A 26,860-nucleotide genomic window follows, 5' to 3' on the forward strand; every position below is an offset into this window, starting at 1 on the left:
ATGAAACGCGCTCTTTAGTTACAAGCGGGAAAAAGAAAAACCCCAAAATTAGAAAAACCCCAAAATTAGAAAAACCCGCTTTCGCTTCCCTCTTTACCCTAATCGGTGATCCTTCTTTCCCATCCCTGGCTCCCCACATCGACCGCTAACTACTCCCCTCACACTCCGACCACCACTTTGAGCTCTTTCCTGGTCGTCGAACCTCTTCCATTGTTGACCCTCCACCAACGTTGCATCTTTTTCATCGTCTTCCTCAGCCATCGGCCTTCTTCAGTGCCTTCATATGTAGATTCTACACACCACTCCTTCCACACGATCACTTTGTAATCGACAACTTGATTAGCGTCTCCTTACCTTGCTCTCTCTCACCTCACCTCGTTGGCAACTGCAGGCTCACCTCTAATCGCCGACCATTGAGACTCATCAGTACCGGCGACTGTGTCCCGAATCTGCTTCCCCTCTACATTATTCCACCTACTACAACTACTCATGAGCTTCTCTTCTACCTTGTTTCCATCAGTTATCTCACATATCCCCTCGTTCATCTCCGCCCCTCACCCATCTCCACCATCTCCGCCCCTCACCGCCTCTTCTTGCCTCATAGCCCACACCTAATAACTTTGATTTGAATAAATTTAAGGAAGTAGAAGTTGTTTAAGAATAAATTGCAGATGAAACCCTAATAGCATTATGTGACAACACAAGAAGATGATGGCGTTGGAAAGCAAGCGTTCTTGGTTGTTTCCTTCTCATGCTCTGTACTTTTTTCCAGGTATTTTAATCCTTTCTGTAAACCCGATCTGCAATTAGTTGTTGATACGAGTTTCCAAAAATTATAAGAAAGAGGAATCAAAAGTTCAAAAACATGTTTGTAGTTACAGAACCCACATCCCTCTGTAAAACTTAGAATTCTATCAGAAAATCAAATATATTCAACATAGCCAAATTAAATTTCTTGGAATAGCTCAATCCCATACTTACATGTTCTTACAGTGTTTTCTTCTTCTTCTTCTTCTATGTAGCAATGATTGCAAAGGTAGCAATTGCTGTGGTCGGTGTTTTTCTAGGATGGATTTATACACGAATCAAACCACCACCTCCTAGGGTTTGTGGATCACCTGGTGGACCTCCTATTACTTCACCTCGAATCCAACTTAATGACGGAAGACATTTACCTTACAGAGAGTGGGGTGTCCCCAAAGATAAAGCCAACTACAAGATCATTGTCATAAGCTATTGCTCTCCAACTGAAACGAATCTATCATCTGGCAAAAAATTGGTAATGAGATGCTTTATATTTTTATCTTCTTCATGAAAGTCAACAAAAACTATTATATTCTATATATCTACATAAATGTGAAATGGAAATATGGAATATTGATTTTTATATTGTAGGTGGTTGTTGTCTACAATTCCCGAGGGTGGAAGAGATCTGATGTTATAAGACTTCCAGTGAGTATCATTTTAGGTTTTGAACTTTTGGTTGCATCTTAATCACTTTTTTGGGAGAATAATAACAATAATAATATATTATGCATATTATATGTGAATATCTAACAGGTTGTGAGCGAGAATATTGCTGTGCATGACTTGAATGGAAAAGAAGTAGAGTATCAACTTCTCCCCATAGTAAATGACGCTATTACCCTTAGAAACTACTACACCACTACATATACAGGCAAATCACCAAGCTCAATTTCCAAGTATTAACTTGCATTTACAGCATCTGTTCCACCTCTGGGATTTACCACATACGTCGTTTCAAGCACAAAAAAGCCAGGTAAAAATAAAATTAACAATATTTTACATAATATACATTGATTTTCGAATTTTGAATAGAATTTATCTAGTGATATAATTTATTTTTTGCAGCATGGAATTCTGTAAATGAAGCATTTTACAAGCATACTAAAACAGGAAAAGATGGGATAGAAGTAGGAACAGGAAATTTGAAGTTAATCTATTCTGGAAGTGAAGGAAATGTTTCTCAATATGTTAACAGTCGAAGCTCTGTATGTATATTTACCTTTCATTTTTTTTGTATAATATAGCAACCAACTATCTTATTTTTGCTAATGACCTAATTGGAAAATAAAATAGTTTATCACCCAAATTAGCAAAAATGAACCTATTTTTTGATGTTATATAAAATATAGTAAGTTAAGTTATGTATTATTATTAGTATTGTTATTTATTCTTTTAATGTGCACTAACCTGTGTTATTTTGGTTTATGAAAGATCACTGCCTCTGTGAAGCAATCATACAACTTTTATGCTGGATTTGATGGAACTACAGGAGAGCAGGTAACTTTATTTTCCTTATCTCATTTATTATTTTTATTTTTTTATTTTGTAAATACAGTTATTGGTACAAGTTTTTTATATTAACAATTGAGCTCCTAACTTGTTTAATTTAGGCATCTGGAGCATATATTTTTCGTCCAAATGGTACATATTCTATTGATACACAGGAGCAGGTATATATTATATAATTTCTTCTGATATATCTATATGTCTTATAGTTTATACTTTATAGCCAGATTTAAATTTTAATATTCTTCATTGAAATTACAGACTCCCATAAAGGTCTTGAATGGGCCAATATATGATGAAGTACATCAGAAAATAAATCCATGTATTTACCAGGTAATGGATAAAGTAGTGCTATATGAACTCATTTTTTTCCTTGTTGGACTAATTGAACTGTCTGAAATGACCATTTTACCCTTCTGTCCAGATCACTAGAGTGTTCAAGAATAAGGAGCATGCTGAAGTGGAATTTACAGTAAGTTCATTTTCTTTACTTGTCTATTTGTTGTTCATTACTGATAATCTCAAGTTTTTCAGGTGGGCCCCAAACCTTTTGATGATGGAGTTGGGAAAGAAATTGTAACTCAGATCACAACCACCATGAAGAGCAATAAAACATTTTACATAGATTCTAATGGGAGAGATTTTCTTCAAAGGGTATTACTCCCATTAAACATCTAAGTAGGTATTTAAAGAAAATGTGATCAAAATTATATTTTTTTGTGGCAGATTCGAGACTATAGAGAGGATTGGAATCTTGAAGTGAATCAACCTATTGCTGGAAATTATTATCCTGTATGTTTTCTTTTTTCAATATCCATTATCAAGATAACTGTCATTTTGAATCAACATGCCCTTTGCTATTCATATTCAATGCTCCATTAATGGAAAAATTTTAAAGAAACGTTTCACAAACTTGTGTTATTTCTAAAGGTCAATCTTGGAATTTACCTAAAAGACGAAACTAGTGAGCTCTCGTTTTTAGTAGATAGATCCGTAGGTGGATCCAGCATTGTTGATGGGAAATTGGAGTTAATGCTTCATAGGTATGTCTATTCTTTCCATTCGCATTTTCATCAAAATCAACAATCAAAAAAATTAAATCAGCCATAATATATATAAACACGAATAATCTCTTTTTTAGGAGATTGCTTTATGATGATGGAAAAGGTGTTGCAGAGGCGCTTAATGAAACAGTTTGCGTTGGTAACGATTGTAGAGGATTAACTGTAAGTATTTTCTATAAGTCAAATTGGAGAGGGTGCCAAGTGGCGCCGATCCTATGGTCAAGAAATATACTCTCCACTTCTTTTGGCGTTCACTGAGCAGGTGATTGAATATTTTTTGTGTTAAATGTTTCTTTAAAAATCCATAAAAAATGTTACTTATCAATTAATTTTATTATAGTTTACAGGACGAAAAAACAGGGACAAATTTCCAGGTGTCCACATTTTCAGGAATGGATTCCTCCTACAGTCTCCCTGATAACGTAGCATTGTTAACACTCCCGGTAAACCATGTAAAAAGACGTAAATGCCCTCCTTCTTCATTAGAATCTTTGAAAATAGCCTACAAAGCTTGAGAAAAAACTTTATTTTCTTAATTAAGGAGCTGGAAGATGGAAAAATTCTTCTTCGGTTAGCACACTTATATGAGGTGGTTGATCTTTCTTATTATTATTATTATTATTATTATTATTATTATTATTATTATTATTATTATTATTATTATTATTACATAAATTCATTTAATTGTGTTTTGAAACACGATAAAATTATATTTGTATATTTATATATTTTTTTCTTCTGGCTCTAGGTTGGAGAGGACAAAGATCTTTCAGTTATGACAAGTGTTGAATTACTGAAACTATTTGCAAAGAGGAAGGTAATACACTACAACATGCAAGTTTCTTTGACACACTAAATAACATCTTTTTAACTTTTTTTTTGTACTTTATATGAAGATAAAAGCTCAATTGCACAGCCTCATGAAAAACAGAATTTACAATTTTGCCTCTTATACTCTCTCAACAATCTCTTCCAGGTTTTTTCTTCTCATCTGATTTACGTTCAAATTCCTTAGAATTGATAAATTTTGTATGGTTGATATGTCATCAATTGGGCATACTTTTGATAAGATATATTTTCTTGTGGTATTGTGACTGATACCTACAAATACTTGTATGAATGTGCAAATATATGCATCAGATATGCATACTTTTGTGTTTGATTGTTTGTCATGTGTGCAGCAAATGTGTTTCATTGAGATTTAAAACAAAAAAACATTCTTGCTAATTCTGACTGTAAACTAAAGATCTGTGATTTAGAACCCTAAAACAGTCACAAATAAGAAGATTACATATTTTTTCCTGGTTTCACTCCCAATGTGAAAATAGGTTGCACTACTGGGGCACAAGTGGTGAATCCCATGGTGTTCAATAAAAGGAACCAACACCCTTCTGTGTAGTATGCTCTTTGATTCCTATAGACTGTTATTTATCAACAAAAAAAATCTTTTTGACTTTTCTTTATAACAAAAATGTTTTTCTTTCACATTAATAATGTCATAGATTAAGGTAAATGATGCAATCTTAGAATAGTAACTTCATTGTATTCTATTAGGATGCATTTAAAGATCTGAGAAGGGATTGCTTCCACAGTTTGGCTGAGAAACCTCAGTTTACTCTCTTATATTTCAGGTTCTAATTTCTATATCCTTCAGTAATTTTCTTTTTATACCCTTGGCTAAGATAAAAGGACTAATTCCAGAGGTTTTATTGAGCAGCTTTTGGAGTTGTAACATTAGCAACTGTGATTCTGTGCTTGCTATGGCTAGGGGTAGTTGATGGAATTGAATATCAACCAAGTGGAACTGCATTAAAAGCTAGAAATTTGCCTATAGTTGGACTAATTGGTTTTTTCTATAGATTCTATTTTTTGTATGACATTAAATTTATACAATGGATTCTATTTTTAGTATGACATTAAATTTATGCAATGGATTCTATTTTTTGTATACCATATTTTATTTTCTATTATGAAACATTAAATACAAATTTAATTTGAAAATAAGTAAATCTATAAATAATATATTTTTTTAAACATTTAAAATTATGATACGCAAAAATGTATGTCATCTTCATTTATGACATGGCCTTTCTTAACAGGTGTTTTCTTGATACGCATTGCGTGTCATTAACACGCGCGTCGTAAGGTAACGACACGCGAATGCGTGTCATCTTCCGTTATGACAGGGCTTCCTGGATACGCATTGCGTGTCGTAAACGCGCGTCGTAAATGAGCGTCGTAAATGCGCGTCGTCTATAGACGACGCGCAAAAGCGTGTCGTCTCTCTTTATGACATGGCCTTCCTTGACGCGCATTTGCGCGTTGTCTGAGCCTTTTACGACGCGCAATGAGCGTCGTAAAAGGCTGTTTTTCTAGTAGTGAGAATATTGAATTAGGGCTTACAACAAAGCACGAACGAAAATATATGAGAAACAAGAGTCTCTTCAAGAACTTTAGCACTTAGGAATTAAGATTTAGGAGAACCGGTGAACAAAGAACACGAATCAGATTGGGATAATGAATTAGGATTTAGGAGAAATTTAAAAGAACAATTATGAGAAAATAATAGCAATTTGCATGCCCGTCTCCTCATCTTCTCCCATCTCGTCGTTTGATGCACTAATTAGGTGTGCATTTATTTATTCTAGTAGAATAATTTAATTTTGACACCTATGAGTCATGAATCGTGTTTCCTCATTCTCTTTACAGTGAGATTATGGAACCACATAAAATGAGGCCCAATATAACAATATACATAACGTTAGGTCCAATTAACTCGCTGCCCCCCACAAAAATTGTTGCCCTGGGCCATGGCCCGACTCGCCCTGGGCTTGGGCCGGCCCTATCCACGACCCTAACTCAACTTGGTTTTTCAGGATCCAAAATCGATCCTTCCCTTTTCATTCTTCACTATTTTTTGCAAATTGAGGTTGTTCCTGACAAGAAGAATATTGTGGTATCTCAACAAAAATATGTCCTCGAGATACTTCAGCGGTCTGGGCTCTGTGATTGCAAACCAGCATGCTCTCCAATGAGTTCCTCTAAACTCTTACATATTGATGATAGCCCACCTCTTTCGGATCCAACAATGTATGCCAAACTGTTGGTGCTTTGCAGTATGCTACTTTATCACGCCCGAATATTGCTTTTGCTGTGAACCGAGTTTGTTAGTTCATGCATGCACCAACAGAAAATCATTGGGCTACTGTTGAACGTATTTTGTGTTACTTAAAAGGCACAACCTATCTCGGTCTCTTGATTCCTCATCAATCCGGTAAACAACTATAGGCATTTACAAATGCTCTTTGGCAAGATTCTGCATCCTCACCGGTTCAGGCTTACTTTGACTCTGATTGGGCTGGTTGTCTGGTATAGACAAACGATCCACAGGGGGATTTTCCATATATTTGGGATCTAATCTTGCCTCCTGTATTGCTTGTAAACAAAAGGCTCGTAAACAAAAGACAGTTTCAAGGTTTTCAACTGAATCTGAGTACAAAGCCCTTGTTGATACCGTTGCGGAACTAATTTGGTTAAAATCCCTCTTGTGTGAACTTGGCATATCGATTCCATCTCCTCCTACTCTTTGGTGTGACAATATAGGAGCCACATATCTATCAATCAATCATGTGTTCCATGCTCATACTAAACATGTCGAAGTAGATTTCCACTTTGTTCGTAAAGAAGTAGCAAGAGGTCAACTACATGTCAAGTTCATATCTACAAATGATCAGATCGTAGATCGCAGATGTCTTTACAAAGCCTTTATCTACTCAGAGATTTTAGTTTTTACGATCCAAGTTGCAGGTTGTTCCCCGCCCTCAACCTGTGGGGGAATGTTAGACTATGTAGTTACATTTATAATAAGTATATGGTATTCAAATGTAAATATTAAACTCTTTATATAGAGTTCGTATGTAATCGTTTCTAGTAATCAATAACACACGGTGTGATTCTCATTGATTTTTTTTTTCTAGTTTTAAAGAAATTCAATTCCATAGCAATCTAATTATCTAACTACTTGATCTTGTATGAATACCAAATTTACCCAAATATTTCACAATGGACGCCTTCTAACAAGTGAACAACATAGATACTATACAAACAAAATCCAAATTAAGCACAATATCTACCGGCATTACAAAGCAAAGCTACCATTGATTCCAAAGGACCTACGTGGCTTCTCTTCCTCTCCTGATCTTGTTAACTCTTACCACGACTACAGCATATATTTTTTCCATGGTTTCCTCAGCAAACATGAAAAGCTTTTGTCTCCACTGCTTCTTGAACAGAAAAACTCCAATTACACCCCAAAACCCTACTGTAAATCCACAAATTATGTCCACATAAAACAACCATACATTGGTCTTCTCATCACCTGCTTCTAAATTCTTCTTGGTTGTTGTTAAATCTTTGTAATTTGGGCAAGTCTTAGGCAATGGAGGTCCACATAGATCTTTGTTACCTTCATATACTGATGGATCAGTCAAGGTCTGCAATTGATTTCCCGTTGGAATTAGTCCGGACAGGTGGTTGTGTGACAAATTCAAATAGCTCAAAAAGGTCAAAGCTGCCATGCTTGGAGGGATCAACCCAATCAACTCATTTCCAGATAAATCAAGAGAATTTAATGCTGACATGTTTCCAATGTTGTCTGGAATGAACCCACTGAGATGATTATGCGATAAATTGAGACCCACCAACATGAAAAGTGTAGTTAGCTCAACAGGTATTTCTCCAACAAGTTGATTGCTTGAAAGGTCCATGTTATACACCATATCCCAAGTTCTTGTGTACTCAAGATCAACACCCTTCATGACCTGATCCACATTCTCATAATCGTTGACAGAGCCAGCAATCTGCTGAAATCCACTATTATTAACCATGGCATTCAGCTCTCCTAGACAACGAGGGATGTGTCCCTTTAAGTTGTTATTTGCGACATCCAAAATTTGTAGATTTGAAGCTTTGCACAATGACCGGGGAATTCTTCCAGTGAAGTTATTTTTGTGTAACCTCAAAACTACCAAACTTTTAAGATCTTCTATGACCAATTCTGGTATGTTGCCAGACAATTTATTACCACCCAAATCTAATATCCTCAAGCCTCGTAAATTCCCCAATTCTCGAGGAAGTTCACCAACAAAGTTATTGTCATTCAATTTTAACCGACGAAATAAATTAAGAGCTTTAAAACTTGGTATGACACCAGCCACCTGATTATTTGAGCCAAGTATATTATACAACCTTTGCAAACTCTCAAGACACTTGGGAATTTTACCGGTTAACCTATTTCTAGAAACATCAAGAAAATCCAAACTTTTCCTTAGAATTGAATCATTGAAAATGTTACATTCCAGAGATAATGATGGAACATACCCATAAGGAAGGTTTGTCAAAGGTCCGTTGAGTTTGTTGTGAGAGAGATCTAAGGAAGGAATAACGGGCATCGTCCGCAACCATCTGGGCAGCAGCCCAGAAATCGAAGCATTGGACAATGCCAACTCATAAAGGTTCCTTTGACTTCGAAGCCAATGTGGAAATCCATTCGCGATGTTGCAAGAACTAAGTCGAAGAAACAACAGTTGAAATGGAGGTATCCACTTGTGTGAAACATTGAATGTCAGCTTGGTGTTAGAAGAAGTATCCAAGTACTTCAACATTGAAAGGTTAAAATGAGCTTCAGAAACTATTCCTTCTAAAGAATTATTAGAGAAATCTAGAGAATGAAGTTTACCAAGTTGCCCAATTGAAATCGGAATAGTCCCATTTAACAAATTTGAAGACACTGAAACTGAATGTAATGAGACAAGTCTTCCTAGAGATGCTGGGATGGGGCCCGTTAACTGATTGGAACTTAGATCCATATACGTTAAAGCTGCCAGATTTCCAAAGGATTCTGGAATTGAACCATTCAATTGATTAAAAGAAAGGTCAAGTTCGGAAATATTCCCGAGGAGGACAGGAAGGGGACCAGTTAACTGGTTAAGAGATAGATCTAATACTTCTAAAGATCTTAATTTTCCAAGAGATTCGGGAATTGGGCCTGTCAATTTGCTGAGAGATAGATCTATCCATCTTAAATTGGTCAGTCTTCCAAGTTGTTCTGGAATACTACCAATTGAACACCTGCGCAAATCCAACCATTCCAAGGCATATTGGGAGCATTCTGAATCATTTTTTGGAGAGTCGTTCATTTCTATTTCAAAATAATTATCTGATGCATGCAATCGATTCACGTGACACTGTTTCCATATTCCAACATCCCCAATCTGCTTAAACCGGTTAACGGAAAGATCAAGATCTAGAAGGTTAGGAATAATAGGAACCGATGAATTCAACATGTTTCTTGAGAGGTCAAGGACTCTTAGGGAAGTCATGTTTGTGAAAACAGATGGGAATACACCTTCAATTGAGTTTTCACTGAGAACCAGGTGTCGAATGTTGGAAAGTGTACTGAGATTAAGATGAGGGGAAGAAAGTTGAGTCTTATCGAGCCTGCAACCTGACAAATGAAGCTCAGATAGAGAAGGGATCATGCTTAGCAAGTTTGCAAAATTCCATGCCAAACTAAGATCAAAGTATGAAAGATCAAGGAATGTTAGGGATGACATGTTTTGAAGAAAACCAGGGAGTGGACCTTGGAAATGATTGTGACCAAGATCCAAGTGTCTGATGTTGGGAAGTATTCTACTCGAATTAACAAAAAGACCAAGGTCAGCATCTGAGAGTCCACAATCAGACAAACTTAACTCTTTTAACAAAGGAAGCATGTAAAACAGCGTGTCAATGTTTTGTGCTCCGTGAAGATCTACTGAACTCAAGTCGAGATGCTCAAGTGACGATAGGCCAGAAGCCCATGCCATGTCATCTGCCATCAGCCTTCCTTCATTCCGACTGATATCAAGAACCTTTAAATTAGAAAGATTGCCAATGTGAGGAGGAATAATACCTTCAAAACCAGAGAGGTTAAGGTAGGTCAGCTGCTTCAAGGATCCAATGAACTTTGGGATCTGACTTCCTTCAAAAACATTCCCACTCAATTCCAAGTGTTTGAGATGCCTCAACTCTACCAAAGAAGAGTTCACTGCATTACCACTTAAGAAGCAGCCTCCAAGATGAAGGCTTTGGACAGTTTCCTCACAGTAAATTCCTTTCCACATGCAACAGTCATTGCCCACCCATGATGACAACATTCCAGAAGGATCTCTGACACTGTCTTTAAACTTGAGAAGAGCAAGTCGCTCTTGCTCAGAGCAAATGACACTCGTATTTCCATCACCCAAACAAGTATATGTACCTCCTGCAAACAAGAACGCACATAAAAAAATCAGAAGGTGCCCCAAACCCCTCGCATTCCCCATTGTCAACCCTAACACAGTTTAGAGACTGGGAAAAACAAAGTAAAGTTGGAAGATGAGTTGTTAAGAAGTAGTGATGGTTGCTATGTTGAAGGAACTGGTTGATTTATAAAGCCATGGAAGACTTGGAAGTCCATGACAGAATTGTATTCTTTTGTGGTCCTAGGCTATTTTTGTTTTTTCTCTTGATCAAAATAACTGGTTTATGCCCAAGTCAATTACAGAATTGTATTCCTTAGTATCATGTGGACACAGCATTTTACAGAATGTGAATTGAATATGACAAACAAGCATTTATATTCTCATGAAATCAAAGCTAATTTATAATATTTTTATAAATAATTAACAAACTAGATGTATTTTCAATATTTTTCTTATTAATGCAGGAGGTGTATGTGATGATTGTAGTGAAAAGTGAAAGAAATTGCTGAAGGTGGGGTATCGGTAGATGCTGATCTTGTACAGACTATGAAGACTTCAGCAGGGACATTAAAACTGGGATTTGAGAGGTGGAACAAATTCTTCCTTGCTCTTAGGGTTAAACAAAGTGAAAGACCATAGTTAAAGAAAGTATTTATGAATTATAACAAAATGCAAATTTAGGGACGATATAGGGAATATTTCAAAAAAAGATCGAACTTGGAATGTTTTTTAAACCACATGGACTATTACTGTAATTTACTTTCATTTTTCTATAAATTTGATCTTATTTAGAGCTGCACATTTGTGCTAAATTTTTTTTTTAAATGTGAGACTTTTGCGTCCTCACATTTTAGTTCTTCGTTCAGCCGTAACTCTTTAACTTAAAGCTCTGCAGTAGTTAAGAAGATGTTAGGTTGTGGTTTAATAAGAAAACTCTGAGACACTCCACATCAGCTATAAATATTGTTCCTGATTAGTTTGGTGAAATCATCCTTTCATGAAAGAAAAAAGAAATTCATCTGTTTTTACCCTTCTTAGAATACCTCATATCTAACAGATGAACAAACAAAAAGAAAGACAATTCTAAAAAAAATCAAAATCAACCAAAAACTCACATAAATTAACAATCAAATCAAATACAAAAACAGGCCTGGTTTCGTAGTCAAACAGAGTAAGAAAGGCAGCAAACACTGTGTGTGATTTAGAAACTAAGAGCTTAATCCTCAATTCATGTTAGCATAGTAACAAATGTGCAATTATAATATCGTTTGCTCCTTTTGAACATTCACTTTCCAATGGATGCTAAAAAAGCTGATACATTCTTAGTGGGTGCAACCTAAACAAAACTGTCACCATACACGACAGATGCTGAAAAAGTTGAATAATTTAACTTTTGCAACTGGATCATACAAAGCTAGACAGACTTTTATATGTTTCAAACATAAACTTATTGTGTAATGCAAATCCAAATGGAATAATTCAGCAACCCCATACTCCTTTGTCCACTCTCGCCTCTATAATTTCTTTCACCATTCAAGAGAAGGGTATAAGGGGTCTCATAGACATTATGCATTAATTTATCCTTTATTCTACTTCCCTTATTTGAAACAAGCTCATCATAAAACGTTCAACATTTCAACATATTATACGACCTAATGCATTAAAATCTCGAAATATCGAATCTACAGATCCACCCACTTTTTTTCTTGTAACCATAGCTTACAACCAGATTTCTCAGGCAACCAGCCCAAGCTATAGTTGGATTAACCATGGCATCAAACCATAAAACCCACAAAACACTTCAAGTCATAAGATAGAAAAACCAAAAATTATATTTGAAAATTACTGGTTTTGACCAACTACTAAGTTAAGGGAAAATGTATTGGTGGAAAATATCCTTGTTACATAACAGAAACAGACAATAGAAATTTTGGAAATGTATGGAACCAAAGATGACAATCCAGTCACCAACACAGCAATGCAGACTAGTTACTAATAACAATATATATATATATATATATATATATATATATATACACATAGTAGTAAAGCTCATGTGTCGCCTTTTGTACCCCTTTTAACAATTGATGCCTTTGCAAAATAAAAATTGAGAGATGCCCTTTGTTGCCTTTTGTAGTCCTTTTAATAACCGATACATTTTCCAATTAGAAACCGAGAGATGCCCTTTTGACAGCGCATGCTCGGCAGGTGCTACCCAAACAAGACTGTCAATATACTCCACAACTTTAGTAATGTGTATTCTACCCTTAATCTCAAAGGTTTTATTTTTGGCTGAAATTGGATCATACAAACAAAAACCACCATCAACTATAAGAAGAAACTCATTGTGTAATGTGATTCCATATGGGATTATACCACCACTCAAATGAGAAAAGACATGGCGTTTCACCCATGATGCTGCTACCCTATACTCCTCCATCACCCACACCTCACATTTACCACCTTTGCCTCTTGACATCACACAAAGTTTTCCAAACAAAACTCCTACAACATTATACCAACGAGTGTTATCTAGTGTAGAATCTGGAAGAGGGATCTCACAAAATGTCTCTGCACCCAAATCAAATGGGACTATTATACATGCGTTCATCTCCTTATCAATATAAGAAAGCCAATGAAGATAGCTGTCAATGTCATCTACATCAACTTTGTTTTGATTGGAAATGACATACGGCGGAAGCCTTTGACTTATCAACTCCCAGGAACTCTTTCTCATGCTATAAACCTCACCTTTCGCTACCTCGTTGGATGGTTGGAAAAGGCTTGTAAACTTAACAACTTTGTAATCATCGGTTTTGGGATCAAATCCAAATCTTAAATAGATTTTTTTTGATATAGGGGTGGACGCTGAAGATGGGGGGAGAGTTAACACAGCGGACACAGAAGGGTTCCAAATATGAATGAGATAATCATCATTGTATGATTTGTAGTAAAAGCATATTAAGCCATTCACAGATCCGATGACAGTGTAACTACTGCTTTCAAATTGGGTATTAACCGGAAGTTTGTAAAAACGAGTGAGTTTGATATCAGGTGAACAAGAGTGGCGTCTTATGAATAGATCAAGTTGTTATGGGTAGAATGATGGAGGTGAGATTTTATAAAGGATGATTCATACAAGAGAGCATTCCAAGATTTACAGACCATCTCATTTGAGCAAGTTGTTTGGCCAATAACCATATGAATATGTCTGATAAAACTTCACCTGGGAGATTCTCCATAGCGTTGGGAGCAGTGGTAGCAGGTGAACCTGTTAAAGAAGAAAAAAAAAAATTAGAGAAGGATAAATTCCAATTAACTAGATCAAAAGCACAAAGAAAAAAAAAACATTTTAACTTAAGCATATTGGTCTTCAACAAACTCTAACTTAAACCCTTACAGAAATAATTACTAGTTACAAAACATTTTAACTTAACCACAAATTGAAAATGAACCCTAACAACATAACATATGAAAATTTAGCTCTGTATACATTGCATAATCTTAGTGAAGCTTTAAAAAGGAAATACCTACATAACCTTGAGTTCTTTTGGTCAAGACTTAAATCTATTTCAGAAAAAACAGAGTGTTGCAGAGGTTTAACATCAATTTGTCGGTTCATTTTCTAGGGTTTCCCTGCTCAAAATATTTGCTTGTTGTGGTAAAAAATACTTCAATTGACATTGGTTTATGAGTTTAATTCAGTAAAGATAGATTTTAGGGAGAATATTAGGTTGTTTTGGTGACATTGGTAAGAAGAATTCTGTAGTTTTTTTTTTTTTGGGTGTCCCCAGATATGTCTTTGTTTTGTCAATTGATTGTTGAAAACCGGGGAGAGTGAGAGTAGGAGAGAAATACAGCGAGAGAGACGGTGACAGCAAGATCACTGGCACGGAACATCGGCCAGTGGCGAGATTCGGTGAGATCAGAGACGGAAGAGCGTCAGACAATGTAGAGATCAAGAGAGCAGGTGAGTTTTTTGGGAGATGGATCTCTTCTCCAAAGTAAACAAAAGTAAAGTCAAACAAATAAAAAGAAGATTTTTATTTATTTGTTTTTTATTTTACTACTTATAAGGAAATATTTCAAGGAAAAAAGATTATTTTCTTTTTTTTTTGTTTTCTTTTCATTTTGAATGAAACTTGAGAAGATATTTCATTGTCTTTTTCTTTTGGTCTCTACTTAAAATAAAATAAAAGGAAAAAAAGTTATTTTCCTTTTTTCGTTTTCTTTTCATTTTGAATGAAACTTGAGAAGATATTTTGTTGTCTTTTTCTTTCGTTCTCTACTTAAAATAAAATATTTCGTCCTTAAAAAACTATAGAACATGATATTATAGTGTCACGATAGGATTAACAATCATCAACCCAACTTGGTAATTTTTTTAGTTTTTAGCTTTTACTTTATATAGCAAACAAATAAAATATTATATTTTTTCGTATTTTTATTTTAAACACCACATTTTTTTCTTTTGTCAATATGCAACCTGCTGGGGGATTGTGGTGTTGTTCCCGTCTTTCTAAGGCCATCTGCTATACTCTCCACGACAACGGTCGTGGAGAGTTTCCAGATCGATTACCACCACCCACCACAAAGCCATGGAGTACCCTCCACGACCACGAACAGAAGAACAAAGAGAGAGAGAGAGAGAGAGAGAGAGAGAGAGAGAGAGAGAGAAATGGAGAAGGAGAAGAAGAAGAAGAAGAAGAAGAGCTGAGAGAAGAAGAAGCCCTGATTGGGTGTTCTCGTTCGTCTTCCGCACCACAAACCACCACAAAAATGCCCAACCACGGTAGGCCGAGATGGTGGGCACGAACAATGCTTGTGGCCATGTAGACCACAAGCCTCTTTGTCGTTGGCATACCAGAAGGCCTTAGGATGCAACTTTGGATTTACCCATAATACACCAAATCCAATCAACCTTTGTAACCATCGTTCGTCTTCCTAGGAACGTTCAACATTGCTCCAACTAGACTCTCTCTCACATTCTTTGTAATGTACATAAAATCTAAACATTATAGAATCAAATTGTGTTGCCAGTACCTAAGCCGTCTATACATATCTTTTGGTATACCAGCTAACATCTAAAGCACCCACTTGCATTGATTTTCTCTTTTTTGTTATCTTCCCACCTCTTCCGATAGAAGCTTGTTGGAAGCTTGTTGGAATTCTGATTCATTGCCCTTAGATACTTTTTCGCATTTATTAATTATAAATTTGACCTTGTTATATATTTCCTCACAAGTCATAGGTATTGAAGATGGTGATAACTCTTGTTTTCCATTGAACACCTTGTTTTGTCTTCTGAACGGGTGCTCGTATGGTAGATATCGCCTGTGACCGTCATAACTTTGCTTATTTGATTCAAGGAGTCTAATAAAGTGTGTTTGTTTGCCACACACAACACAAACTTTGAACCTACTGTAAAGACACCCACATAATGTACCAAGAGCAGAGTAATCATTAATCGTTCATAACACAACTGCATGTAAATTAAACCTTTTCTTGTGTATATGCATCATATGTTTCAACTCTAATATCAAATAATATATGTAGATCATCAACCAAAGGTGCTAGGAACACATCAATATCGTTTCGTAGTGTTCTTGATATCAATAACGAAAGCATGAAATACTTTCTCTTTATACACAACCATGGTGGAAGGTTGTAAATTACAGTTAAAATAGGTCATACTTTATGATTCCTATTTCCTCTATTCACATCAACCCTATCAGCCCGAAATGCCTAGTCGCAAATTTATTGGTTCGCTAGAAAAGTTAGAAAAATTCTCATCTATGGCAGCCCATAGTGGTGAATCTGTTAGGTGACGTAAAATGTCGATATCTACATTTCTATCGGTTGCGTGACATGTTAAATCTTTTGCAGTAGTCTTTGAATAAAATAGTCGTTTCATTCGTAGAATAACTGGAAAGTACCACAAGACTTTTGCAGGAATATTCTCGTAAACTTTATTTTTTTTCTTCATCCACCTTCCATCTTGATTTACCACAACTAGGACACACTGTCGTGTCTGCATATTCATTCCTATATAGTGTATAGTTGTTGACACATGCATGTATCTTTGAATACCCTGAACTCATTGCTTTAAATGTATTTTCAATCTAATATGATGCAAAAATACAAACAATAAGTCAAAATACGTATACATTTCTTCAAACTCATTTATTAGAACATCAAATTTGGAAATAAAAACAAATGACAAAAAATACCTTTTCTTCAACTCACTTTTAATCTGTTTAGATATGTTATGAAACTTAAATAACTCAAAAACCCAAACTACCCTTGGACTCAAAACAGAAAATCAAATAAGTCTAGTAACTACACCAATTCAAATGAAAATCAAATAACCAAAAAAGACCAAACTATCCTTGGACCCAAAATAGATAATCAAATAACTCTATTAATTAAAAAAAAAAACTCAAATGAAATTCAAATAACCCGAAAAAAAACCAAACTGCCCTTGGACTATAAACAGAATCAAATAACTCTAGTAACTACACCAATTAAAATGAAAATCAAAAAACCAGAAAATACCAAACTACCCTTGGACCCAAAACAAATATTCAAATAACTCTAGTAACCAATTCAAATGAAAATCAATTCGGGTTGAATATTGGCCAATCATCACCAAAAACCACCATTACATCACACCCATGAAGGATATCCTATTTTTCTTGGAACTCACCTTGTTTGTCATGTCCCTAACACCACAATAACGTATAGATTATTAAAGATACAATTATGACAAATACACCCCTACTTTATCTCAATCTCAATATGTTTAGTTACATTTTTTAAGTTTTATATTGACAATTAACATAATGAATAAAAACATAACATGGAAGATATAAATGCTATTGACAGTTCAAAGGAGTGGTCCCATAACAGATCAAGACCACAAAAGATTAAAAATGGTGAAATAACATAGTCATCTTACTAACATAATATCTTTCTTTTAACCTTTAAGTTCCAGGTCTTAACATATAAAGACGTTTTTTATTTGTTCTTAAAGTAATAGAATTACAAAAAGAGACAAATAGAAAATGATAAACTTCAAAGTACAATGCCATTACAAAATATTGCCAATTTGCATGATAGTCAAAGTACATTACTGTTGTATTACTTTATTCAAAAAAGAGTTTCAAAACACTATAAAATTGGATGTTGTATTACATCCACAATAGATATCATATGTATCATATTTTAACAAACACAAACCTGACTTAACTATAACATATAAAAGTTGCCTACACTAACATTTGCCATGCTATCACATTCTCCTTCTCCATGTCTATTACATCTTCAATCTTTTCTCTGGGAATCGTCATGTTAATCATATGGTTGATGTAGGCAAGTCCATCATCCATTGTTGCCCTTGGCTCTTCTATAATCAACAAATGAAGAAGCTTCTCAATTCTCTTTGATGGTGAGTTCATCAAATAGTCGGGAAAATTGATTGGCACTTTTTTGGCTTGTGGTCGAGGTATAGTTGTTTAATGTCACGAAAGTTGTGTGCCTTGACCATTGATTTGAAATTAGCCAAATCATTCTTGTCCATAACTGCAGTCATGGACAAACCAAGATGCTCTCAAGTAGACATGTAATACCAGTACCCCATAGTATCACAACCCAAACTCTTTGAAAATTGTTCAAACAATTCCATGTCTAGCTTATCGATACTAACACAATTAATAAAGTGAACTTTTGTTTTTTTCAGAGGCTTTACCTTGGGTCTTCTGTTGATTACAGAAGAACCAAGGGCAACAATGGATGATGAACTTGTCAGGAGATCCATTCCCTTCTCAGATGGTCCATTCCTTTGTCGCGTGCTCCATGTTGGACAAGACTTCATACCCCCAACAATGGTCAAAGCCATTCCAGTAAATAGTTAATGATATTGTCAAACACCCAGGTATTGATTTCAGGTTCTAAACCAAATTTGCATCAAGTAAATTTAAGTAAAACTATTGTTGCATGCATGGCATCATGTTTTTTTAAGGTTGCTATACATTTTCGTTGCAACAAGTGTGATCTTTGATGTGTACAAGATGCAACATTTGTTTGACATTTAAAGAAAGTTGATTACATAAAAATTAACTGTCATTTCTATCCAAAATGATATTTAATATCATGAACACTTGTTGGGTCTATACTCACACTTGTAATGGTATTTACTTAATGCCATACAAGACTGGGAAGTCAACATATAATTTTATCCACAAATTTATGTTCTGTGGGTCATAGGCACCTGCATATTTGTCTTTTTCTCTTGATCAAAATAAGTGGTTATTGATCACGTCATTCCCCGTGGGAGATGCAAGTGTATTTTCCTTTTCTTTTTATCCACATTTGGTCATCTAAGTTACTTCTTCATGAAAGTAAATATAGTATATTTTGAAGGTGACAATTCCAAACCACTTATATAGTAACCCACTGTCGAAACAATAGGAAAAATAAAAATACAAAAATTCATTTGTTTTTTCTTGTTTAAACTTAATGAAAATAAAAATTCAATAGATATATAAGAAACTATCACACTTATTAAAATGTTTTACTATAAACTTTTATCATTGTGATTAAAATCATATTATAAGAAGCCTTGAAATGATGAATCAATATAAGTTCAACTTATTTATCTAATTGTAATCTAATTATGTTACTTTGTTCATTTCATTGTGATACCATTCTTTCAAGTAGGGATGATAATTTGGCCTGAAACCCAAACTGTACCAAAACCCAAACCAAGTTAGGCCCAAATAAACAATTTCGATTCGGTTTTCGGGTATCTATATTATGCTTATTTAGTTCTCGGGTTATTCGGCCCGGGTGACCCAAATAAGAGCTTATTTGGTTCTAAATACTCGCTCCGGAATTGAAAGTCAATTAATTTTAATCCTGATTGTTTTCCCTCGTTAGTCACTAGTAACCCTAAATCAATCCTAATTATTTTCCCTCGTTAGTCGCTAGTAACCCTTATCTAATCGAAGTCGAACTAGAAGCCATGACATGCATTCCTCGTCTCCCTTCTCTGGTCGTCATAGTTTCAATATTCAACTATATTTTATATGTAAAACCCAACTCAAAGACTTTTTTTACAAGCCATCTAAAGATAAATACATTGTTAAAAAATATAAAATTCTTCCATTTTCCTAAGTCGTTTCTCCTTATTATGAATTGTTCTTGATAAAGACACATCATGGAAAAACTTTGTTAGATTTACTTACACTCTTGGTGACTAAGTGTTTCACTGATTAACAATTCTCATTAATATCTTTCAAAAAATAAATTAAAGTAAAAATCTTAAGCAAATTAGTAACACTTGAAAAAAATATACATTGAAGGATTGATTTCAAAAGAACTGGAGTGATTTCAAAAGACGGAGAGGAGACAGTGATAAGGAGGAGGTTGTGCGGGGGAGGAGGCTGCGTCCGGGAAAGAAGCTGTGACGATGGAGGTTGCGATCAGAGAGAAGCAGTCGTCGAAGGTAGAAAAAACGAGGGTGCGGCGTTTTTTTAGGGGAGATGTTCAATTTTTTTTTTTTTTTAGATTTAGGTTTGGAAAGGCTTGAAGAGATGAGTCAAGTGATGTCGCCCTTACACGCGCAAAGGTTTTTTTGGCCAAAAGACTTAAATAAATAAATTGTTGCGGGATGGAAGGTGTTACGCGTGTGCTGCGTCGCGCAACAATAAGTGGTCAAAAGAGGTTTTTTTACAAAAAAAAAAAAAAAAAAAAAAAAGCAAGCAAACAAACAAACAACCCCAAAATGACCGACTTTCGCCGAATTTACCCTTCCACCTTCAGAATTTTACATTTCAAGCTCCGATTTTCAGAATTTACACCAACATCATTTGAACTTTAAGAGTTAGAAAAATAGAATTTTATGATCTAATTTTATAAAAAAAAAAAAGGTCTAAGATTTGTTCTTGAGTGTTTAATGTTTAGTGTTTAGTATGTTGTTTTTGTAACTATATCTCAAGATTTTGTTGTTTGTATTTACGTTCTTATATCTCAAAAATAATTAATTGTGTTTACATTCTTACTATACAAATTCTAACTTTTTTTGCACCTTTAAAACAATTATGTATACTTTGCATAATTTTTAATTAACAAATTTGTTTCTTTAAAAGATTTGTTATGGCATTATAAGCTACAAAAGTCATAAAAAAAATACAATGTTTATAATCATATTGTAAATGTTATTCGGGTTATTCAAGTTATAGAATCATAATATGGTTTATTCGGTTCTTTTCAGTTATATTAGGTCTTTGATTATCTTGTACATGTTACCCGGGTTACTCGAGTAATAACCGAACCGAACCCGTATTGGTTAATCGGTCCGATTTTCGGTTCATACATATACCCTTATTCGATTTTCAGGTTATTCAGGTCCGGATCGGTTCGGTCCGCTTCCGACCCGAATAACACCCCTTCCAAGAGCCTAAAGTGTGGGTTTGTTTGAATATAATGGAGATCAAGACATCAAAGCATTTATAAAACAATAAATAGAAAGCAACCTCCGAAGACTCGGAAGTCAACAGAAGATTAATCCACAAATTAATATTCTTCATGGTTCTATGCAATTTTCATTTTCTTTTTATCAAATAAGTGGCTAATGACCAATTCATTCCCTATATGAGACCTACATGTGTTTGAAAACAACTCTTTAACAAAAATACAAAATACAATTAAATGGATCGATTTGGTCATTCTTTATTTTTAATGGGGCTAATAAGTCTACCAAGTTCAAAGTTCTTAAAAATTGATTTAATGCATTAAACCTTACGAACAATTTTTATTTAAAAAATACTTTACTTTTGTATAAGTTCCCTTAAATTATATACTAACTAAATTAAGATAATTAGGGGCTGTTTGGCAGGATCTGAATTTTTAAGATCTAAATTTTTAAGAGGTTTGAATTTCTAAAAGGGTTTGAAATTTTAAGAGCTGAATGTTTAACATGCTGTTAGGTTGGGACCTTTGAATTGTTGTTTTGAATTATTAAAATTACCATTTTAGCCTTCTGTTTTATTTTTTATTTAGAAAATAACCTAATAAATTTCTTAAATATGTATTAAAAAAATATAAACACCATATAAAATCCAAATGTAGCATAAATCAAAATTAAACTCAAATCCAAATCAAACATAAATATTTTTAAATCCACAAAATCATACTAAAATCCAAATAAAATCCTACAAATTTAATTTCACCCCAATTGATTCGCAATCTGGTCACGCAAATTATTCATGTCTTCATTTCCTCGTGAACCTCATTCCATATCGTGTACCTTTTCTCCATCATTCACTCCCCCTTGTGCATGATCATTGTTATCCTCAAACGTCATAAATAACTCATCATGAATGTCACATTTCTTATGAAATTGTGGACTGCAAAACAAGCAAAGACTATATCTCTTTGCACTAAAAAAGAAAAAGGAGTCATTCACTTTAGGATTGGGAATCTTGCCTTCAAAACACCGTAAGCACGTTCAATAACATTTCTGAGTTGCGTATGCACATGATTGAATTTTTCTTCCTTAGTTAACGCACGTCGTCGTTGATAATCAGCTAACCAATACCTCATGTTGCGGTAAGGAGTCATAAATCCACGAGTGTTGGTGTATGCAGCATCGCAAAGGTAATATTTATCTATACACATGAGTGAATGAAGTATTATATATAGAAATTTAATATTGTATTTTAGAATAAGTTTAAAAAGAATTAAGAACCTGGAGGAGGGAACGAAAAGCTTGAAGCCGGGTTACATGCAACTTCTTTCAAAACTCGCGAATCATGTGTTATACCCTCCCAACCGGCCAATACGAATGTGAATATCATATCAAAATCACAAATTCCTAGAACATTTTGAAAGCATTCACCTTTTCTTCTTCCCATATAGCGAGTTTGTTGATCAGTAGACACGATTTCATGTACAAGAGTTCCATCTAACACACCTATTGCTCCAGGAAAGATTTCTTTTAGCTTACGATGCCTCCCTGAGGATTTCACGGTTGCATTAGAATTTGTTGGCACTATAACTTCTTATGCAAAAATCATCATTGCATTTAACATCTCATGAAAGCATCTATGAACTGTTTCTGTGAAGTGTTGAAACCTTCGTTTGATAATCCTGAACCGTTTATTATGTGATATAGTTGTCAAGAACATAATCATCTTTTCTTCAACGCTTATATGCCTACTACTTTGCAACCAATTGTTTGGTCTAAAACGATTGCATAAAAGTACATATGCTTCACGTGAAAGACGCATCAGCTCATGACATTGTGTAGAAGTTCCATGTAACAATTCTTGTGTATATTGATGACCGCTCATTTCCAAATCATTATCAATTGCCCTTCCAATTCTGGTGGATGCTAGATTCAACCAATAGCAACATAGTAACATGAAAAATGCAATTTCTTCATCCGAATCCATAAGCAATCTGTTATTTTGAAAATACATAACAATTATATTAACAACATACAACATAAAGTAATCCAAAACATCAAGTAATCTAAAACATCAAGTAATCCAAAAAAACCATCTAGTTCAAACCAAACATCAAGTAATCCAAAAAAACCATCTAGTTCAAACCAAACATCAAGTAATCCAAAAGAAATCATCTAGTTCAAACCAAACATCAAGTAATCCAAAAAACCATCTAGTTCCAACCAAACATCAAGTAATCCAAAAAAACCATCTAGTTCAAACCAAGCATCTAGTTATCCAAAAAAAAACCATCAAAACATTCAAAAAAAACTACTTAAAGAAACATTCCATAATGTGCTCCAACAGTCTTGACCCAATTCTTACAAATAGTTGGATCAATGGTTAACCATACGTGCCTCTTATCCGCACCTTCACCAAAAAGAGCAACAACAGTAGTGTATCTTGGATCAAATATTCCCCATCCTAACTTCTCCAATTTTTCCATACACGCATCCAAATTTGAAGAAGAATGCTTTTCCACAAATATTTTAGCAACTGTGGCAATATCTTCCCCGATTTCAAGCAATCTTGAATGGGATGCATCTTTACCCTTATCTTTACTTTTATTTTGACTCTTTGCCGTATCTGTAGTCTTTTGTTTTTTTGATTGAGCGGATGACTCGTCACTGAGACCTACAGTTTCTTGTTGAGTGCAATCAATGTCATCAAAGTCATGCAAACTATACTGGCTTGACTCTTGAGTAGGATGGGGAAGGGTAGATGTTGGCCCCCAACTATGAATACCTATCGCAATCGCGCCTTCAAACAACTGTGTGCAAAGGTCGGGGTACGGTAGTGGTGTGCGTCTCAAAGAATCCACATGTTTGTTTGACCGTTTGGAACAAATATTTTCTTATTTAAAAATGATATAATTTTTATAACTAAACTAAATACCTTCGATTCTAGTCCCATTCTTCTTTGGAAACATTGAAGGTGTTGGTTGTTGAATTATATACATTGCCGGTTTTGTTTTTTAATTTCAAAAAAGCACCAAACTTTGACTTTAGGTAGTCATAGCGGTTCTTCATTTGTTTTTGGTTGACAATAAAGTTATGTTCAATTTTTAATGTTTCAGCAACATTCCTCCAAAATAGTGCTTTCAAACTACTTCCTTCCCGTCCATTAATTGTAACTTCACGTAAACAAGCTTCTAGAAATGCTTTCTCTACACCTTCAACCTTCCAACTAATCCTATCATTCCTTTCTCCCATTTCTTTGATCAATTCAACAAAAAAATGTATGTTTTAACAACAAGTTAAGCATTGCAAATACACATTCTTCAACAACAATTTAAGCAATATAAAGGCACATTAAGAATTCAGCAACAAAATTTCAGCATAATAATCATAAAAACATTAGACAAAACATCAAAATAACACCAAAATTCAGCATATAACATTTGATCATATCCATTCAACATCAAAATTCAGCATCAATATTTGATCATATCCATTGAACACATTCATATTGGAACATATAACATCACTATCGAGCATATAACATCATAATGGAGCATATAACATCAAAATCTAGCAAAACATCAACTATTAATTTTGGTTTAACAAATTAGAAAATTATAGCATAATAAATTCGATTTTTGATTTTCAATTTTGAAGGGAAAGAAGGAACAAACAAGACCATTGAATTCGAGGGAAAAAAAAGGAAGAAACAGAAGGAAGAAACGAACCTTTTGCAGTCGGCGGAAGAAAGAAAACAAGCTGCAGTCGGCAGTGGCGGAGGCTGGCGTTGCCTGTGGGAGAAGATGCGATGGGAGCAAATGATGCGGGAAGGAAAGAAAGGAGGCGGTCGATCGGTCGATTAGGGCAAATAGAAAGCACGCGTGTTTTTTTTTTTTTTTTTTTTCAGAATTGGTTTAACATCTTAAAAAATAAGAGGTATTTTTAAGTTTAATATGTAAAATATAATACGCAAACAAACGCTCTGAATCTGAAATTTTAAGACATTGCCTCTTAATTTTGCAATTAAGAGGTATTTTAAGTTTAAGTTTTTTATAAAACCCACTATTGGACCTATATGAAAAATAAAATTTTTTGTTTAAATCAAAGGAAATATATGTTAGTCATGCTCATTAAATTACTTTGTTCAATTTGCATGACTCCATTATTCCAAAAGCATAATTTTCTTGTATAGTTTGAAGAAAGTGGTGATCAACAAAATATTTGCATACTTTTATCTACTTTCTAACAACTATAAATAATACTACTAAAGAAAAAGACAAAAATGAATATCAGCATAACAGATCAATGTGCTATCATCACTAACTTTGTCCCACCTCTAATAAAGCCTGCAAAGTAAGTAAAATTTACTAAATTACCCTTCAGCCCAACCGACGAAAACTAGGATCAAATTAATCCCACCTCTAATAGTGACACGCACTCATAGTTGGCATAGAACTTAATTTTAACATAGAAAATTATAACTTTTGTCCCTGTGGTATATTAGAAATTATGGTTTTGGTTGATGTTTCATTTGTTACGCTAGTGGTCCCTAAAGCAATTCCTTGTTATTGCATATTTGGTCACTGGCTCAAACGTAGCTAAAAAACAAAAAACTGTCAAAAATTAGTAAAATGCCTGTTTTACACCTCATATTCAACTTCTCCCAAAGTTCCTGAGTTCATATTTTAATTTTAAAACTTCCATCATTTTTTTAAATCAAAATAAATAAACATAACCAACTATAATCCACAATTAAATTAATAAATACATGTGAATTACATCAAATGTGGACCTGTTGTTGATGTTGTATACTAATGTTGACAATGCCAAAACTTTCGGACCAATTTTATCAATGATCCATTCTTTTTTTTTTCTTTTTTATGTCCGGTTTAAGTCATACCTTCCTCGTCAATCATCGAGGTGAGGACATGGAAAAGCCGAAGCCTTAGCTGCCGATTCAGCTCTCTCTTCTCGATTCGTGAGTCATCGTTCATTGTAAGCTTCCCATTCTTTTTTTTTCTGCTCGACCTAATTCCTATTGGTTTCATGAAATTGCTCTATTTGCTAACAAAACTCACAAATTGGACATAAAAATAAGGTGTTGCTAACAAGACACCCCTTAGACACCCTATTATCACTATTATAATAAGTCAACCTATATCAACTACTTATAATCAGTTTTTTCAGAAAACAATGCAATTTGAACCAATAAAAATATTTTAAAAATTAATTAGGGTGTCTATATGGTAAAGTGGGGTGTCTTTTTAGCCAACCCCTAAAGATATAGACTTAGCGTTGATGAAAATGATGCATATACGCTTTTATGTTTTTATGTGCAAAATTTGTCCCCCAATACACTTGCACCTCTCAATGGCAGATATCTCGTCAAACACATATGAGTTATTACCTGTGACAACCGTCAAAATTCGAGTTGGTTCTAGATTTTACTAAACTTAGTTACACTTATAGACACAACATATACTGCACTTAGTAACTAGAAGCTATGTTATAACCTATTAGAAACTTGGAAACAATTAGAAACAATGGATAGTATACTTAGATTTCACATTGATATGTGAATTCTACAGCTACTTAACTGTAGTGAATACCTATATTCGGGTCATTCTTTGACTCGAACACCTTTCATGAATCATATAACACATCATGCACTTGACCCAGTCGTAGAAATTAGGTCCGAGTCTCGTTGGAACTTGAGTCAAAGTTGAAAACTG

The 26,860-nt window shown here is 34.4% G+C and overlaps 2 protein-coding genes and 1 pseudogene across 2 annotated transcripts; 1 reads left to right on the top strand and 2 right to left on the bottom strand.

The window, feature by feature from the left end:
- Window positions 1–711: 711 nt before the first annotated feature.
- Window positions 712–4,372, top strand: LOC145010640 (putative alpha-mannosidase At5g13980; annotated as a pseudogene).
- A 3,024-nt stretch (window positions 4,373–7,396) lies between these two features.
- Window positions 7,397–10,798, bottom strand: LOC145008058 (receptor-like protein EIX2). Its single transcript, XM_078966682.1, has one exon. The coding sequence runs from the start codon at window positions 10,739–10,741 to the stop codon at window positions 7,550–7,552; it is 3,192 nt and encodes a 1,063-aa protein (XP_078822808.1). The 5' UTR covers window positions 10,742–10,798; the 3' UTR covers window positions 7,397–7,549.
- Window positions 10,799–12,737: 1,939 nt separating this feature from the next.
- Window positions 12,738–13,397, bottom strand: LOC145010641 (F-box/kelch-repeat protein At3g06240-like). The gene has a single exon (XM_078969159.1). The coding sequence runs from the start codon at window positions 13,395–13,397 to the stop codon at window positions 12,738–12,740; it is 660 nt and encodes a 219-aa protein (XP_078825285.1).
- Between the last annotated feature and the right edge of the window lie 13,463 nt (window positions 13,398–26,860).

This window comes from Lactuca saligna, chromosome 8 (genome assembly GCF_052625555.1).
Source record: "Lactuca saligna cultivar CGN05327 chromosome 8, ASM5262555v1, whole genome shotgun sequence".
Taxonomy (NCBI): domain Eukaryota; kingdom Viridiplantae; phylum Streptophyta; class Magnoliopsida; order Asterales; family Asteraceae; genus Lactuca; species Lactuca saligna.

Bases quoted from the DNA above. Each gene is read 5' to 3' on its own strand.
- LOC145008058 (XM_078966682.1), bottom strand. From the start codon at position 10,741: ATGGGGAATGCGAGGGGTTTGGGGCACCTTCTGATTTTTTTATGTGCG.
- LOC145010641 (XM_078969159.1), bottom strand. From the start codon at position 13,397: ATGAGAAAGAGTTCCTGGGAGTTGATAAGTCAAAGGCTTCCGCCGTAT.